The sequence below is a fragment of the Oryzias melastigma genome, linkage group LG19, assembly GCF_002922805.2.
Source record: "Oryzias melastigma strain HK-1 linkage group LG19, ASM292280v2, whole genome shotgun sequence".
Taxonomy (NCBI): domain Eukaryota; kingdom Metazoa; phylum Chordata; class Actinopteri; order Beloniformes; family Adrianichthyidae; genus Oryzias; species Oryzias melastigma.
This window is the reverse complement of record NC_050530.1, coordinates 13,899,703-13,919,001: the sequence shown is the minus strand read 5'-3', so window position 1 is coordinate 13,919,001 and position 19,299 is coordinate 13,899,703. Positions and strand designations below refer to the sequence as shown.

Sequence of the window (19,299 nt, the reverse complement as noted above, 5' to 3'; positions counted from 1 at the left end):
AGTCCTTATCAAAATAAAACACATTCTGCGTCACATAAGATACTCCTGCTGCAAAATGCAATAAAAGCCAACTCAAACATTAGACTGGTGTATAAATACAAAAAAAAAGATTTTTCAACACTGTGAGGCTACTGATTCTCTTTTTTTATTTTTTTTTTATTTAAATAGTTCTAAACGAACAGGACAATAATGGAAGCCACAACTTGATTCGACTTAAAAGATTGTATTTATTCGCATACATCTTCTGAAATTCTGGCCAGATTACATTCAGAAATATCAAAAGGAAAAGCTGACAGTAAATCCCATAGAAATGCACTGAACCATACAGTACCTCTGTTAACAATCTGCCAAAACACATCAGATATGCAAACAATATTCACCATAAAGTACAGCAGGGGGGGACAAATACACTAAAGATGTAACATATGAACACTGGGCCGTGCTATTTACAGTTAATAAAAAAAAAAAAAGTAGTGTTTGGATATTTTGTTATTTTTATACATATTAACACTTAGAGTTTTGTAACGTAGCGGGGAGATTTAGACTGATTCTCACACGCACAGCACACGAGCAGCTGCTGGACTCTACTTCACCATAAATAAAGCGGTTACAAAAATATAGCTCACTTCAAACAGAGCCTTAGCAAAAAAAAAAAAAAAAGAAGAAGCGCTTACAGCCATTGTAGAATGATAAGAAAAAATACATCAACATATAGGAATGAAACGGAAGGATGTGGGGGTTTGGTTTGGTGAAAGACATTTAAAGATCAGGTGGAGAACCGATGAAGAACAGGAGCTTTAATGGGAGGCTGTAACAACTAAAGAGGGTCGTGTATGGGTTCCCTTTGAAGGCAAACAGCCCTCCTCTCCACAGAGGACAACGATTAGTAAACATCAGATGCAGGCTTTGCAGGGGGTTAAAAAGTCCACATTGGATGTACATTCATAGGTAAATCCACCGTACTAAGGCTCAGGAGGTATGGTGTGTGTCAGTGTGTGTATGCTGCTGCTCGTGCTCCTCCTGAGCAGTAAAAGACTACAGGCAAAGCTATTTCTTTTTGGAGTTGACGCTCTTGCAGACCCAATTCATGCCTTCCTGAAATGACCAGAAGATCAGTAATATAGTTAGAAAACAAAACTCACTGAAAAACGAATTTCTTAAACATAAAAAATCTTTTTTTATTGGTTCACCTGAATCCCCTCCCCAGTGAGGGCGGAGCAGGACTGGATCTGCCACATGCGGTCTCGGATGGTGTGCAGGTTGAGTCCCTCTGCGATCTCAGAGGCTGGAGCTGCTGTCAGAAGGTCCTGCTTGTTGGCGAAGATCAGCACAGGAACTCCACTCAGCTTCTCCTCATCCAGCAGCTCGGCCAGCTCCTGTAGCACCAGCAGCACAGGAACATTAGGAAACCTTAAAGATCCACTCCAATGAAAACAGTCTTTTTAACATGTTCTTGTAGCATTTTTCTCATGATGGAGGATATTTATAAAATAATTTAAGATTAAAACTGTGTTTCTTTATTCAAATCCCATTAGCAGATTCAAACTAGCAGTTTGAAAAACCTTGAATTTCTTCTACACAACAATTCTGATCCATCCACATAATGACAAATGGATTCATTATTGTCTTCTTTTTCCTCGTCTGAGTTGACATCTGGCTCTAAACTGTGTGGTTGCGCAGCTCTGATATTGATTGCCACTTTTTTTGTTGGCTTGGGCTTGTGAGGTGCTATAAGCTGGCGGGAAAGAATGTAAACGAAGGGCTTTTGGGAAATTAGCAGCTAACCTACATGCCAACAGTACCGTTTAGATGAGAATTTCTAATGCAATTTTGGATTTGTTACAGAAAATAATAATTTTATTTTGGCTAAAAATGGCATAATCATAATTAAAAGACCACTGGGAACACTTTTACCATAGATGAAAAGATGATCAGAGTGGGAATTTAAGTGGTTCATCCTGCTTCCAATCATGATTTGTTTTAATAAATTTCATTTGGCAGACAGCTTTGTGGGCAGTGTTCCCTCACTATATTGTGGTTCACTTTTATCATCTTGCTGAATTTTTTGGTGAACTTTTTTTTAAACACTGTTAGTGGATTCTGTGTCCTGATTGGCTGTAGAACTTGTCAATCAATGTCCTCAGTCCCATATCTACAGAATTCACTCCGCTTGCCAGAGTTGCGTAAAACTATTCTATGTCCCACAAAATGTGGTGCAACACTTATATACACAAACAGAAAACATTTTTAAAAGTAATCTGAAAAGTTAACAGACAAAATGTTCAGATCCTAATATAAGTAGCACCACAAAAATGTTTTCTGTACATACCTGACCCGTTTCCTCAAACCTCTTTCTGTCTGCACTGTCAATGACATAAATCTGGTGGGAGAAATATTTTCTTTAGTCATCGTAGCCACTAACTCGTAAAATATATAGGAATCCTTTTAAACAATATACTCACCAGCACGTCAGTGTTCTCGAAGTAGTTTCTCCAATATGGCCGGATCTTCCTCTGGCCTCCAATGTCCCAAACATTTAATTTAAACCCCTGAGACTGAACGCTCTTGATGTTGAATCCCTGGGAATATAAAAACAAAGCAACACATGAACATGGCTACCTACAGCTGACATAACACTTTAATGTGTTGGCTCCTTACCTGTGTGGGGGTGATGTGACTGATGTCCTCAGATGCCAGCTGCTTGAGCAGCGTAGTCTTCCCACCGTTGTCCAGACCCAGCAGCAGTATCCTAACCTCCTGGTCTGGTGTGCTTTTTAGCTTACGAAGGATGGATAGTAATCCCTGCAGAGAATAAATTCATGGTAGATTATTTTTACTAGAGCAGAAACCAGATTATCAAATTTGAGAAACTCTGGGACTAAAATAAGACAGTTAGGGGCGTTAAATCTAACATTTTACAATAAAATCTATAAAAATAATAAATTTGTATGCAAAATAATGTAGACACACTTATGTTCTGCTTCCAAAACAACAAATATAAATATTGTATGTTGGCGTAGAATGCATATAACATTTTGATAGTTGAAATATTTTAATTATTATAGTTTATATGTTTTTAATCAACTGTGTAGAGACGACTCTATTAAATCTTCAGACTCTTTATGTTTTATTTATCTTTTTCCTGGTTGATTTTATGTGTTTGAGGTGTTTGTTGTTGCCTAGAGACTACAATTGAAATTTAGCTTTGCAGCTCGCACTGGCACGATTACAGAAACGTTCATAAATGAGCGCTGTCCCTGTTTAATAAATACAAAGTTGCATAAACATACCCGACTAGAAACGCCACATTACTTTAAATAGTTAAAGAGGCAGAAAAGTGGTACAAAAAGTGAAAAGAATTTTGAGTGGTTATAAGTAAGTAAATGGCAAAACCTAGAAAATAAAAATTAGATGCAAAAATTAGCACAGAAGTGTGTGAAAACAATAAATTTGACTTAATGTAGCATAATTATTTTTAAAGTTTGTTTTGTTTATCAAGCCATAAGTTTAACAAATATTAGAAGAATTTCAACCGTTTTTCTCCAGAGGTGCCAACATCCCTCTGTACCCTTAAGAGTTAAGAGCAGCACTTCCCGCTAACCACCATTAGAGATGTACTTTCTTGCATCCCTGCACCTGAACCTCTCACCAACAGGCCATGAAAGTGGATCTCTGGGGAGACTTTCGAACCACCTTCTTATGGCAGTGAAGCTAACTGATACTGCGAGTTGCGCCTTGTCGTCTCTGGGTTACTTGAGCCTCTGGGGCGAACGGCTGGATCAGGGCTCGCATCCAGGAGCTACACAGCTAGCCAAAATGCTAAGCTAATCTCCCCCGATAACTTGAATCACAACTCGGCAGATTTTTCAGCGGAACGTTTTTAACGTCAACTTACAAACAACATAACTTGTAGCGATAAATAAGCGCAAACTAGTTAGTTTAATAATCTATTAATGTAAAAACGAGAATTTATGCTTAATAGCTAATTATTGCGACAAATTAAACTCACCATCTTGTCGCTTTCTCTCCTGGAGACGCTGCCGAGGGTTACTAAGGGGACTGACGTCAGACGCACGAGGCACGTAAACCTCTAGCTTGTGCTGCATTCAAGTAACACGATCAAACTACGGAAAACATCAACGTTGTGAAAGTGTCCACACATTTGCAAAAAGGACCAGATTTGGTGAGGTGAAAATGTTTCATATTTTAATAACTTTAAATGTAAATTAATGCTATTTACTTAATATTTTATTGTAATTGCATACTTTTATTTTTTCCACATAGAAAATATATTTTTTTACTAAAATTACTGTAAATTTTTCGCACCGTTTATTCCCACTTAGCTTGTCATAATTGGCATGTCTTGTCTGGTAGTCCCTCTTGATATTGAACTTCTTGAAAACAGTATCTTCGCAATAAATAAATAAAAATAAATAAAAAAGCTAGTGGATTATTGGGGAACATAAAAACAGTAAAGTCAAAAATTAAATCTGGTACTTATTCAAAGGTTTCAGGCCACTCTTTGCAGCTTCAATTTCACATTCATCTAAATAATTATTGTTGCCTACAACAAGTTATATCACTAGAGGTGACATGCTAGCTTGTTGCGTACGCAAAGTTGGACGCCATATTGGAATGGTACAGATGCCTGTTTACTGCTATGTTATTACAATTGCACAAACAGAGCTGGAAAACAAGAATGTGACTTTTTACTAGTAAATTATTGCTGTAAACTGATAAAGGAGAACTTCTGAAAAACATTTGAACAAGATCTGAGTGAGTTTACCCTCAATAGTGAACATTTAGGCTGATCTTGTAGCCTATGTAAAGTTAACGGCAGCTTTAGACTTCACACTGTTTCCACGTTTTCTGGCAGGTCGTTAATTTGTTGCACTTTGTACAAAAACATTATTACCATAACCTGGGAATTATTTTCTGATGATGAGAGTTTTTTCCTTTATAAAATCAGACCAAAATTAAGCATTTATGGTCATTTTACTGTGTGCTAAGACACGTCTCATTGTTTTTATACCATTCCAATATGGCGTTGCTCTTCACGGATCTTAGACAACAGTTACAAGCCTGCGTGCCACAGTAATAAGCTGCTAGAAGTATTTAGCCATCAGATGTTTCCACTTAATGTGCTTTTATTTTATTTGAAACATATTTTGTTTTTTGTTTTGTTTTTTGCTGCAGCGTTGTCAAAATGTCTAAAAATGTACATTTCTAAGTAAGATTTCATTGTGCAGTGTTTGCTTGTGTATTATTACTTGGTGTGGTATAACTGAAACCATTTCAGGAAACAAATGAACGAGAGGAAAGTTTTGACAGACTTGTCAGTCGGGTTTGAACGTGATTGACTGTGAACGCAACACCTTTACTACTGAGGGGGACGTTAGTTAGCTAATTGCTCGGTGTTTGGTTCTTATAAAAACTAACTCCTCGTTTACTTATAAACTAATTCTACTTTGCTTAAAGATAGTCTATGATAATTTATATAAAGCCACTAGTTCAGTCAGTGTTTACTGGAAAGCTGAACTGAGACTGCGCTCCTTTGCAGGTTAGCTTCAGTCAGACATTGGAATCGCCCCCATCTGACCGTCATAATGGTTTGTTCCGGTTTTGTTGGACAGGGGAACTGCCCCGGCCTTTGATTGGTGGACAGCCTGCCACGTGGTCGTTTCTTTACTATCATGATCCCACGCTTGATTTGAGTCGACAGTCCGGTTACACTGCGGCACAGCGCGCCCAGATTTCCGCAGAGGTACGTTTCCCGCTTCTGTCTGTGCTTCTGTTCGTCTTTATGATCGGTGCACGTCTGTCACACTGAATGGTAACCCAGGCTCTGAATTGCATCACTCTACAGCTCCATGTCACGGTGATTTGACCCTTCACGGCTTCCGTTCTAGTTTCACACAGGAATGTAAACCAATGTAATCCACGTGTTTTATTACTTTTTTGTAAACTTTTATGTCTATATTTGTTTATATATAGGCAGATAAACCTTAGACTTTGAAAATGCATGTCAGCTTTTAAAACTGGAGCATTTATTTGGATTTTCACTGCTACGTAAACAATCCATGAACAGATTATAGATCAGAAGTTGCAGCTTAAAGTAGTTTGACACAGCTAAAACATGAATGCTGGTCACACACTAAACGTTTTAAATAATGACTTGAATGCATTTCATTCAAATAAAAATGTCAATTTAATTTTTTTAATGTATGGATTTAATTGTTCTCCACTATAACTTCTTTCTGCAAGACTGCAACTAATTCCAGCCTTTTATCTTTAATTCTATCATTTATGATTTTGTTTTTTGAGATAAAACATTTCAGTTTTGTAATGAGCACAACAATATCAATCAGTAAAAATCATAAAATGTGACTATTTTTGCTATAACAATGTGATTGATTCGTTTTTTTTTTAAACAACTGATCAGGTACATTGACCACAAATACATCTAGATATTTCTTAGTTCCAGAAACTTGTATTTTACACAAAGTACAGTTTGAACAGATATCTACAAAAATCTCAATTTTTAAGTTTTAGAAATAATTAAAGAGATAAAAAGAGAATCAATTAACATGTTCAAGAAGTCTGAAAATGTAATTTCTGTTTCCCAAAGTTCTAAAAATGTACTTTTTCAAAGTCAACTAATTTTGTAATTACTGCTCCAGTTTGCAGTTTCTGTTCTTTATTCTAGCCAGCAACAAATTTAATCTAAAAATGAAATATAAGCTGAAAAAAATTTAAAATTCTTAATCATTTTACCAAATATTTAATTTTTGACTGCTGCAGTGAGCAAGTCTATGTTTAGAAAAGCAATAATCAACTTAATTCTGTCCTTATTTTTTTTTTGCTTTTTCCATTAACCTTCTTGATTATTGGATCATAAACTGAATCAGCTAAAGATTCCTCTTTCTTGTGGTGAATGTAGTTTTATTGCAGCTCAGATGTTGACTTAAAAAAGAACATGTTTGACTTCATTAATGAACAGCTGGTATCTCTTTTACTATTTTACACTCACTGTAAGTCATAAAAACACACTGGTCATCAAATGATAATAAAATATTTACCTGCAGCTCTATTTCTTTTGTCATTTTCTATATTTTTGTGTACTTTTTTTTGGACGTTTGTTGTAACAACCTTTGATTCCTTCTCCCCTCCGTTGTCTGCATTCATTTAACCATTAAACAGCCTCAGAAACAATCCAGTTCCAGCTGGGCCGAGGCCTCACCGGTGACCCCTCTACACTCTTTTATCATGTGTCTTATATTGACATTGTTCCTGATATAGAAAGTGAGAGCTCACCGCAGTGTAATAACATTGAGGGTGGACTGCAGCGGGGTGTGTGGAAACCCAAAGCCGGTTTTTACCCCCCTGGTTGGTTCATGTGAAGCTGCAGCTGCAGAAAGCCAAAACGACTGGAAGCGTTTACCACACAGCGGTTAATGATGTCAGATGGAAGTTTTGGCTTTGGGAGTGTTTTAAGAAGGAGCTGTTTTATAGAAATATGCGGAAAAATGCTGATGTCCTGCTGCCTGGATGGAGTCAGACCTGTAGAAATGCAGCGCAGTGTGTTATTTAGATAAACAGCTGGATGTAGATGGATCATTCCCACCTGACAGAAGTTATGTTCTGTTCTCTCTAGGTTTCATCTGCAGCTTCTGGACCTCCTGTAGGGACAAGTTCTGCAAATTTTGACAGTAATAAGGAGCTTTTTTTATATAATCGTCATGGCTCTTAGAACTTTTGACATCGATGCTCAACGGTGGGATCAGTCGACGTTCATGGGCAGACTGAAGCACTTCTTCAACATCACAGACTGCAGGACTGCACTCTTACCGGACTCAAAGCTGGATGAAGCCAAAGCTTTAGTAGAAAGCTGCAGGTAAGAAGGTGTTGATCTGTTGCCAGATCCAAATCAGCCAAAAAACGACCAAGCTGAAAGGTGTTTCCTGATTCTGCATTGAAGATTTACAAGACAGAATCTGGACAAGCTGTGTTCTGCTCTCAGAACAGGCTGAAAGAGAGGAGTTCTGTTGCATCTTAAAGACCAACTCTGTTCATATGTTGATGAATTGTACCAAAAAATAGTGTTTTTTTTAATTATGATTATGCAATTTTTTTTGCCAAAATCAATCAAAAACTCTATCATTTGCTTGGATGTAGTGTCTGCAGAGCGGCAGGAGTTCATTAGAAATTCATGTCTGAATTGTGGGCGGGACCTTTGCCACAGAGCAACACCGCCCCCTTTCCCTTTCCATTGCTGAGAGCAGGAAGCTCGTGCTCCACCCAGTTTTTTTTTTCAAACTGGATTTTGTCATCTGCTTCTGATTAACAGCGATTTGAATAAAGAAATACCCAGAAATGCAGTTTTTAAGCTTGATATTAGGATGTAAAAGATGTTAGGTATGTATCAAAAAATCGATCGGACAGTGGGAGTAACAGCAGTATCAGTTAGGGATGCAATATGTATCAAAAATTGATCCAGATATTGGACCAAGATTTTGTTGATTAAAAGGTATAAAATGAATCAACAAGTTAATAATCAATTTCTGGCAAACTACAGTTTCTCTTCCTGTTTTTTTAATCTTTTATGTATATGCTATTCATGACTTCTTCAAAGTCAATAACTGAATACATTTATCTGTCAAATGGCATTCATTATTATTTATAGTTTTAAATGCCATATGAATAAGAAATATCTAGATTTTAGCGACTGTATCGTATCTTCAAAAAGTTATTTGGATCCTTTATGCATCGATATATGGACCATGTATGCGTATCGAATCGCGTGAGAGGGAAAGATGCACACCCCTAATTAATCTTCTTCATACGTGTCCTCCATTATCAGAAAAAAGCTAAAAAACATTGTAAAAACTCCCAAAAAGGATGTCAACTTCAAAGTATTTCTTTAACCTGTCTTTACGGCGTCTTCAGGGCGGGATCTGTTCCTCCAGGCACCACCGTGGAGCAGCTCTACTACGCCAAGAAGCTTTATGACTCCGCCTTCCATCCAGACACGGGAGACCGCATGAACCTCATCGGGCGCATGTCCTTCCAGGTCCCTGGAGGCATGGCCATCACAGGCTTCATGCTGCAGTTCTACAGGTATCGAGGAGCAAACACCACGAGCTGCTCTGAACTGTTCAAACCGTGCAAACGTGAGAGAAATGCTCTGTCTCTAGAACAGTTCCGGCTGTGGTGTTCTGGCAGTGGGTGAATCAGTCCTTCAACGCTCTGGTCAACTACACCAACCGCAACGCCGCGTCCCCCATCACCTCAAAGTAAGACGCTGTCCGTCACTGCAGGACTCGGAAAGCACTTTGCTCTTTTATAGAAAATCTACCGTTGTTATGGTTAACAGAACATGTTTTTAAAAATAAAAATATATGCAATTTTTATCATTCTGATTTAAGTTGTGGATTAAATATAGGCTATTAGCACACATCACATAATAATAATTGTATTTTTTGTTGAGGATGAGTTGTGTCTGGATGTTCTTTGGTTTTAAGATCCAGCTTTTTGCTGCACTAAATAAATAAATATATACATTCTGCTTTTTAAAATTACCTTTTGTGAACAGTTCATTGATTTGATCTTTTCCTATTGTGGTCATTTTTCACAGTATTTCTGTAGTTTTTGGATGAGTTAGTCTGAAACAAGAACAGCATAAGATGATCAGTCTAAGCTGATTTTAAAAAGATTCACTTTACTGATATCTCAGCATCTCTTATTTAATGGTTTCACCCATTATGGCTCTGAATTGATAAAGCATGATACTACCACCTCCGTGTTTCATAGTGTAAATAGTGTGAATCTATAAGAGGAACACACATGTCCTGCATTATGTTTTTTTCTATTAATTTTTTTCTACTATTTACAAATAATCTACTTTATTGTGCTTTCATGTTCACATAACCACTGATTACAACATCTGTTTAAGTTTGATGTTTTAATCCTTTTGTGACAAACAGATCAGAGTCAATTCTCCATGACAAACGGCTCATTTAGGAAACTATTAACCCAATAGTTCTAGATTATCCTAATGTTTAAAACGGACATTTACTGCATGAAACCACAGCTGACATGATTCTGAACAGATCTCTGGTTTGTGTCTCTCAGGCAGATTGGAGTTGCCTACATCACAGCGACCAGCACAGCTTTAGCGACAGCAGTTGGACTTAACCTCTACACAAAGGTATCCACGCTCACAAACGAGCTGTTTTTAATGGTTCAACGAACAATAAAAACGTCAAGATAATCTTAAATTAAAGATTAAAGTCAACCAGTTAAAGGGTTCAATAGTGGATGTTCAAGTATCAATGCTAGTTTTAAAAGTATCACGTTTTCTAGCAGTCACAGATGATTATGAAATGAAAATAAAATATTAAAAATACACTTTAATTAAAGCATTTAGATCAGAAGTCTGCAACCTCTTTATCCTCCATCGTGGGTTTTTGAAGATAAATGTATAAATATAAAAATATATAAATGTTATAATTCAATTATTGTAAATATTTAAATGTGTTATAAATAAATGCCTTAATGGCCACAAAAACATTTTATAATCGGTGAAACTGGGACAGTTCCTCACAGATCAAATGGCTCTTTTAAATCTTCTGATTTAGACTCATTATGGTCAAGCACAAGGAAAAAAAGAATCTGTCACAGGAGCACATTTGTAATCCAGACGGAAAAACAGTTTAGACACCGGTCTAAAAAGCACATCCTCCAAAATGCTAAATAAAGAAACTTTAGTTCTGATTTCTGCAGCACTTTATATTCAGGAGCGTGAGCAGTGCAGCTGAACTGCTTTTGGAGATCCTGGATGATTGTTATCATTATAATAGGTTTAATATAAGGGAAACATTTTGAAGCTGGAGATGATGTCAGATGAACAGAAGCTTATCAGGTACCAACATTATTACTGATGACATGAGAGATAAAGCTGTGTATGAGAAATGCATGAATCTGGAGTATTATCTGAAACCTAAACACATGCAAGTCTTTGCCTCTATTTTTTTATACATTTAATGAGCTAAAAGCAAATGGTATGCATTCACTAATGCATGTATTTACATAACGACGAGGATGTTTTTTTCCCACTATATCCTGCAGAAAGCTCCGCCTCTTGTGGCTCGCTGGGTCCCCTTTGCAGCTGTGGCTGCAGCCAACTGTGTTAACATTCCCATGATGAGACAGCAGTAAGTCTCACTTTGTACACAACACATCAGAATAAGCTCACTGGAGAGATTTTATTTGTTTTTTTCAAATTTGAGGCGAAGTCACAGAATTTCTTTAGGGATAATGCCACATTTCTAACAACAAATCCTGATAGATGGTGTTCTAGAATTTGCACTGAAGCATAATTGTGACTTTAGTTAACAGTAATTCATTATTTTGCTCATTTTTTAGGGAAAGCTGTTGTGTGAGATCACATTAGTTGCAGTTTTTTTTCACATTTTTTTGGATGTCATCATAAAAAAAAACAAGCTGTAAATTCAGTGTGTAGTTAATCAATTTTCAGGTCCAGAAGTGACTCTGTTTTCAGTTTTTATGATCAGACGATGCAAAACCCAAAAGTTTCGTGCTAAAAATAAATTATTGAAACTTTGTGTAAGTCTACCACAAATAATAAAACACCCAACAGTGAAAGTGATCATTTTTAGTTGAGGTCACACAGTACCACAGTCTATCAGTCACTTATACACAAGTTCCATGACTGGGGGGGTTTGGGCTGGTGAGGCACCGCCTGTTGAGCTCTCCTAGAGGTGGTGGGAGAGGGATCCCACGTCATTTCTTCAGAACCGAGCAGGAAGAGCCCCGGCCAGCAGGCCTGCAAAGCTCTCAATTTACCAGTCGATCTTCGTTCCAGCACTCGCCTAGGGTCATGAGCGCAGGGTCATGACCGAAAGAACGAGGTCCCGAACACAAACGGCTGAAATGAGCTTCCTCCTTCCTTAGAGATGGAGCGAGAAGCCCGTTCACCCGGAGAGGAACCAGTTGAGGTGGCTCAGCGCCTCCCTGGAGAGGATTTTGAAAACTCAAACGTACCTCTGTAAATGTCTAGTGTTCAACCTTCACACAAAAACAACATTATCAAGATTTTTGTAGCATCTACATGTCAAATTTCAGCACAGACAGCCTTTCATAAATTAATCAAAACTGGAAACACAGTAACTTTTTATTTTTGATAATCCAAAAGATTATACGAAACATTGTCGCCACATGAAGAAGCTGCTGACAGTTTGAATCCTGTGACAGCTGGCTCCTAATTCTGAAAAAATCTGGATCGGGGTAAAACTGTCTGCAAAGTATAATATAAATATATTTTTTATTTTTAAATAAGCTGCATTGTCCACATAAGGACATGGTAACATCTGTAGATATCCTGTGTTTTATTTAAAGAGGCTTTTTGTCCCAGCTTTCATGTTTGCTTTATTAATGCTAAAATCAAGCTAATGTTCCAAACAAAAATGTTCACATTTGTGAAGTTTTGCCCTTAAATTACAACAAAGTTGGTTATTTATGCAACATAAACTCTGTTTGTGAAGTGTTTCTTTCTCTGAAAATGTTGCTTCCGTCTGTTTTGTGTTTTTCAGGGAGATTCTGAACGGTATCGCTGTCACGGATGAAAACGGCAACAAACTGGGACACTCCAAGGTGAGCGCATGCTGCTTTACATCTATACGTTGATGACAGAGGTGTGTTCAGCTCACAAGGTTAGATTAAATTCTATTTAAATGGGACATATTTTTTGTCAAAAATTAGTTTATAAAACTGTCTTAGAATATGTGTTTAAACTGAACAAAAGTGACACTTTTCTTGATGAAATTATGACTTCTTATGTTAACAACAAAAAAAATTTGTTTTTTCTTGAAAAAAAATAGAGGTAAATTTATATACACCATTTTTTTTAAGTTAAAATCTATTTGGTTTGATTAGATTTTTTACCCTTTAAACTAGCCTAATATAATAAAAGATTGTCAAAAATTAAGAATATTTTATTAAATTTTATTTATTTTAAAAAATCAAATGTATTTGTTTTCAAAAATTACAATTTAATAACAATTGTTTGTGTCTTTCTGTCAGAGAGCAGCAGTCAAAGGAATCACTCAGGTCGTCGTTTCACGGATCACCATGGCAGCACCAGGAATGAGTATGTGATGGATATAAAAAAAAAAGTTAAAAAAGAAAATCTTGTCCTAAAGTTCTTGTTTTATTCTCAGTCATCCTCCCTATAATCATGGAACGGATGGAAAAGTACAAGTTCATGCAGGTGAGATTTTGGCAGATCTGTTTCTGCTCCTAAAGCCACAAAAATGTCCTCAAGCCTTTTTTGTTTGTTTGCAGCGAATCACATTTCTCCACGGACCAATTCAAGTCATGATGGTTGGAGTATTGTGAGTACAAAAGGTCATGGGGTTATTTCCACCTTCTCCTCTGGGTTTGTTTCATAACTTTGCCTCTTTTGTGCTCTGTTTTCCCACAGTTTGGTCTTCATGGTGCCTGCAGCCTGCTCGCTGTTCCCTCAGAGATGGTGATGAAACACTCTGACATGCTGACACACAGATTAAACCACACTCTCCACTCTGGCATGATGAGGGTTGTACGGGGTGAAACATAAAGCTTAAATTTAAGTAAAATATGTTTATGGAAAATTAAAAATGATTTTTGTGTGTGGAAAACCTTAAACTATCACAATACTCAAATATTTCATAAGTCAAAACTGCTCACAACAGCAGGTAGGTGGCGTAGTTGTACTATATAAAGGAGTTTGATCTTCAGATACATTTGAGAAACCATGTATCATGTCATTAAAATATTGCAATCAGTCAGTCTTTAACATCACAAAAAAAATACGTTCCAAAAACGTACTTAATGGATATGAAGATTGATGTAGATTTGTGTTCTTTTTGTGTCATTAATTCTGATCATGCATGTGTTGCTCTTCCTCCTGCAGTTCTATGGCCGTGTCAAACCTGGAACCCGAGCTGAGAGACTCCATCGTTTCTCAATATGGAGACAGCGTCAAGCAGGTCTACTTCAATAAAGGCCTCTGAAGCCAAAAGAGGCTTAAATTGTGTCTTCTGTGCGACACAAGATCAGAAACGCGTTTACACGACATGTCTTAATTTTCAAATTGAAATCCTTTTTTGTTACCGTAGAGCCAGGAAGATGACTTCTGATTTGCTCATTTTTAACTGCTTCTTTAATTTTTTAATTCTTGCAAAAAATTCTGCTAATTTTACTACCATTCAGAAAATAAATGATCATCTCAGGAACCGTATGTCACTTTCCCAGATGAAATCTGTGTTGTCAACATGTGGACCTAATTTGTTGCTGTTTTTATCAGCCTTTAGTTGGAAACTCACTTTCTAACGGCTGCCGGTGCCGTTCCCAGATATGAAAGAACATAAACAATGTGCTTGGTTTTCTTTTTCACTGGTATCAGCTTTATTCTTTTGGGTTCAGTAACATCTGTGGATCTTGAAGAGCTTTAATGAGGAGCTTGTTCTTGAAAGTGGAGCTGCTGCCATCTTCTGACTGGATACAGCTAGATGGACGATAACTGCCAGTCATGGTTTCCCTGTGAAAATCGTAGCTCGAACATTAATGAGGAAGAAAAAAAGGTTATTGCTTTTTTCTTTTTATTTTAATAAATAATTTTTTTTAATGAATGCAAAGCATGCATGTTTGCCTTCAAAGGGCTTTAATAAAAACAGAAAAGTGGAAATCTTTTCACTTTTAGTGGAAACTTATGGGAGTAAATGTAACAGCATTTCAGATTATTAATACTACAAGATGAACGTGTACTGTAGTGAGTTTTCAGCTATATGTTTCAACACTGTGGGCCAAAAGCATTCAAATTCTATCAATCTACAGGCTTCTTTCATAATTATGTGAATATGCAGGCTCAGCACTTTCTAAAAACTACAAATTCTCAAATGTGGTTGGCTAAATTTTAACCGTGGCAACACTGTCACATGACACTTCACAACGTTAACAGTAATGAAAAAAGATGTGTTGATGGTAAGGGACACCACTTCCAGGACAAGTGGAAATTGTCATATTTTTCTGTGGGATTTGACAAAACTTTGTTTATCTATTATGCTAAGACACAACATACAGGTACTATCTGGGACAACCTTGTGATATACGGTGTAAAAATTGACAGTCATTTTCGTAAAAACATGTTTCAATGTATTTGTTAAAATTAAAATTATGGATTTTCAATAAAGTGTTTATGAAATAGTTCATTTGTATTTATGTTATTAAACTAGATCAAAGAATGCAGGCTGAATGGTTGGCCCTCGAACGTTGTCACCACACCAAACCTCGTCAACAAATGTCTTGTGAACATTAAAGTTAAAGAGGTTTCTTTTAAAATCTCACATATTCTTTATCCTGATTTTATGCCTAATCATCCTGTGTTTGATAAGTCTTTGTATGGATATAAACCTCTGCTGATTGTCTTCTTTGTATATTATTCTTGCTTTGATTGCCTGAAATAAAACAATTTCCAATACCAAAAATCTATGCAGTTAAAGGATGAAAAAAAAAGATCCCAAAAATGTACATTTTGTAAATAATGTGAAGAAACTTCATATATTTTTGACCCTTAAGCACATTAAATCAGTTTGGAACAAGCTAGCAACTCATATAATTACTCAAATTCCTGGAAAAAGTTTTTTTTCTTCACAATTCTGATAAATAATTAAAAAATAGCAATAACAAAATTTCTTTGAATTGAAAGTAGAAATTGGATGTTATTTACACACTATTTCATCCAGTACTAACAAAAAGCAGTTAAAACTATCTGTCTCAGATTTATAGATTAACATTATGTTTAGGTGTGCAGCTTTCTACTTTTGGAGCTGCTATATTTATGCTGGAAAACCTAATAAAAATAACATTTTACATAAAATTGACCAAGGAGCACATAAATTAAGAACCATATATTTAAATTTCAATATTTTTCCTAAAACTAACCAAGCAAATTTTAAAACACTAAATTACATCTACCCAGATGAATTTTTAAGATTGTGATTAATATAAATAATAATGTGTATATTCTCGAAAAGCCAATTGGAACCTTGCAACATTTATTTTTTTATTGTGCCCAATTACTAATCCATCCATCCATCTTCTTGACCGCTTCTTCCCTTTCGGGGTCGCGGGGGCGCCGGAGCCTATCCCGGCTACTGAAGGGCGAAGGCGGGGTACACCCTGAACAGGTCGCCAGTCTGTCGCAGGGCCTCAATCACACACACATTCACTCTCACATTCACACCTAGGGGCAATTTAGAGTCACCAATTAACCTATGAAGCATGTTTTTGGACGGTGGGAGGAAGCCGGAGTCCCCGGTGAAAACGCACGCATGCACGGGGAGAACATGCAAACTCCACACAGAAAGGTCCCAGCCGGGAGTCGAACCAGGGCCTTCTCGCTGTGAGGCGAGAGCGCTAACCACTGAGCCACCGTGCAGCCCCCAATTACTAATATTTTGCATAAAATAAAAAAATATATAAACAAATATTTTCCCACAACTACCAGCATTTTCATTAAACACCATCATTATAGAAAGTAAATTAGTAATCTGGTTTTAAAACAAAAAACTGTTCTAAATGTAACATACATAAATGCAAATACTTAAAGCCCACCCTCCAGAAAAAAATAAAAATATTTTTGAATAACTAAAAATGAATTAATTGAAAACGCCTCCTTTGTTTTTAGATATGTATGAAAAAGTATTATTCTACGGAGCCCCTGAAGGGATACAAAAAAAAGAGAGAAAGAAAAAAACCTGAAACTTCAGTTCGTTTCTCTGGCGCCCTCTGCTGGTGCGGCAGGCAAAGTACAGGGGGGAGGAGTCGCAGGACAGCTTTATAAACCTCGATCTTCTAATAAACCAGTCCAGACTCAGTGATTTGTGTCTATACTGTTCGTTCAAATATTTACCGACAGCCGCCTGAGCGCGTGACTCCACCGCGCGTCCACCGGAAAGCCCTCGTGCGCTGTTGACGGTATTTTTTACCATAAAAAAAAACGCGCAACCGCTGGATCTACTCTCTGCACCGCATCTGCGCACCAACTGCAGGCTTTGAAAACTGCAGAAACGCCTCGCCTCAAACATGCCGTTCTCCGTTAACGGCATCCTCGGGACGCTGGCGCTGCTGCTGCTGCTGTGGCGGCCGGAGGAGCAGGCGGAGGCGTGCAGCTGCGCCCCCGTCCATCCGCAGGAAGCCTTCTGCCACGCCGATGTGGGTGAGTAGAGCTCCCGGGACTGTTGTTGTTGATGTCCGGGGCCGCGTTTCCGCACAGCTGACCGCAGCTGCAGAGGACGCCGCTCCGCACGCCTCTGTTTCGGGGCTAAACCACCGCCTGGGGTGGAGGTTTGGGGTGTTGCTCCACCAGGGCCAAACACCACAGTTTACATCCAAGCTGTAGGGACAAACAAACGCAGCGTCACACGTCATGATCAAGGGATTTGCAGGCAAAAGAAACACAATTAGACCTATTTTATTTATATTCTCTTCTTTTTAACACATGTGCATCATGTTGAGGCTGTAAGATCATCATTGCACAGGATGAAACAGATTTTTGCAGAGCAACGTGGCACCAAAGAGGGCAAAAGATGGAGTGAGTGCACAGATGTGTGGAAGGGGGCATTGGCGGACTTAGCAGTTTGGGGGGCCCGGGCAGAGACCATGACACGGGCCCCTCTGCAGTGGTTTCAGCGTAATTCAAATAACTTTTTTACTAGTCCACTTTTGGGTATTGTCAATTTTTAAAAATAAATGTACCCTGTAAAGCCTACTACATCGAAGAATTGACAGAAAATACTAAAAGTTTTAGCTTAAGGAGCAAAAATATTGAATGTTCAGGGGAAAAAAACATCTTATCAACCCATTGTCTCAAATGTCTCTAACATCTTGTAACTGGATTATAAATAATTAATTATCACCTTATTTTTCCTTCTTTTAATTGAAAGCAGTCATTTTAAAAAAATAACAATAGACGAGTTATTCTCACCATTAAACTGTAAAAATTAGCTCAACTTTTTCCCACCAAAAGTGTTTTTAAGATTTCACGGAGGCAGCCATTTTGAAATGAGCAGGAAAAGCCTTTTTACTGCCTCTAGTGGAATGATGATGAACTACAGGACAGAAAACATGGAGCAGGTTGTATCCAACGGGTTTTTAAGGAAATTTTGGGTCACTCTAATGAGATAGGAATCTCAGAAATCTGTGAATCAATTATGATACGAATGGTTGTATAGCGTTAAAAGGTAAAATAAAGAAATTTGTTTTATATATATCTAACTAGCTAATGATGGAATAGTCCATTGCTATGCAGGGACGGGGAGGACAAAACACTTGTCATTTCAGGAATTTGTCTTTTTAATGACAGAGTTAAATAATAATACACTTGGAAAATATTTTTTTAAGTGTTCAGCTCGGGGACCCCCAAAGTATTGGGGACCCCTCAACTTTCCCTTATGGTTAATGCACCCCTGGAAGGAGCAACTGAGAAGGTTTTCTTTGCTTTTTTGTGAACATTTCCATTCCTGTCCAGTTTCTTCCTGTGCTGGGTGGTGCTGGTAGGAATTACAGGAATGTTTCTGGGGTTTTCCTAACTTTGCTCTGGTGCGGCACAAAGACACACGCCCATTCACACACACCCATACAGCCCCAACAGACAGCCGAGGGCCCACTGCTGTGCACGCATGCTAAAGCGAGGCCCACGCACACACTTGCAGTGGAGGACATCTGGATGTCAGTTCTGGACGGGGATAGAAAAAATCGTAAAAAAGAAAATATGCATGGTATCCCGTAGAATGAAAAGTCCGAACACCATCTCCGGCTTTATGAATCTGGAATTTTAGATTACAAGACGACACATTTTTTTTTTAGGTGTGACTCAGTCTTTCGCTGAGCTGGCATCTGCTGGAGACAGGATGTCTAAAAGGAGAGGTGTAAAGGTGTGCTGTTTTTTTTTTTTTTTTTTTTTGAAAGGGTGTGAGTCAGAAAAGTTTTGTCTGCTCTAAAAGTAGGGGAACGAGCGCTAATAGACACGCAGGCCACTAAACGGCGATAATAGCCGGTGTCATTGTCAGGTCATGATTGTAGGGTGGATCGGAAGATAAAGCCACATCAGAAAATAACCTCCTGGGGAAACCGACCTTGACGATGCACAGCAGAGGTTAAAAACGGAGCAACAAATCTTTTCTTTTTATATATATATATATATATATATATATATATATATATATATATATATATATA

The 19,299-nt window shown here is 37.6% G+C and overlaps 3 protein-coding genes across 5 annotated transcripts in view; 2 read left to right on the top strand and 1 right to left on the bottom strand.

The window, feature by feature from the left end:
- Positions 1–207: 207 nt before the first annotated feature.
- Positions 208–4,115, bottom strand: arl3b (ADP ribosylation factor like GTPase 3b). The gene is made up of 6 exons (XM_024285087.1): positions 4,010–4,115; positions 2,659–2,802; positions 2,463–2,579; positions 2,330–2,380; positions 1,191–1,376; positions 208–1,095 (listed from the first exon to the last, which is right to left on the bottom strand). Exons 1-6 carry the CDS (start codon positions 4,010–4,012, stop codon positions 1,048–1,050), a joined length of 549 nt encoding a protein of 182 aa, XP_024140855.1. The 5' UTR covers positions 4,013–4,115; the 3' UTR covers positions 208–1,047.
- Positions 4,057–15,267, top strand: sfxn2 (sideroflexin 2). 3 transcript variants are annotated; one of them, XM_024285085.2, is made up of 13 exons: positions 4,057–4,183; positions 5,634–5,764; positions 7,655–7,894; positions 8,947–9,117; positions 9,195–9,293; positions 10,132–10,207; positions 11,128–11,213; positions 12,612–12,672; positions 13,102–13,168; positions 13,239–13,288; positions 13,363–13,412; positions 13,502–13,549; positions 13,973–14,082. In XM_024285085.2, the coding sequence occupies exons 3-13, from the start codon at positions 7,740–7,742 to the stop codon at positions 14,070–14,072; spliced, it is 963 nt and encodes a 320-aa protein (XP_024140853.1). In that variant the 5' UTR covers positions 4,057–4,183; positions 5,634–5,764; positions 7,655–7,739; the 3' UTR covers positions 14,073–14,082. The 3 variants fall into 3 exon arrangements, with proteins under 3 accessions (XP_024140853.1, XP_024140854.1, XP_036072990.1); XM_024285086.2 differs by lacking the exon at positions 4,057–4,183 and adding an exon at positions 5,027–5,560; XM_036217097.1 differs by lacking the exon at positions 4,057–4,183 and having other exon boundaries at positions 5,027–5,764; positions 13,973–15,267.
- Positions 15,268–16,501: 1,234 nt separating this feature from the next.
- The window catches only part of timp2a (TIMP metallopeptidase inhibitor 2a), a 15,559-nt gene continuing 12,761 nt past the window's right edge, over positions 16,502–19,299 (top strand). The window contains exon 1 of the mRNA XM_024285225.2: positions 16,502–17,278. Coding sequence (XP_024140993.1) covers positions 17,146–17,278 — 133 coding nt within the window. The 5' untranslated portion in view covers positions 16,502–17,145. The remainder of the gene's footprint in view (positions 17,279–19,299) is intronic.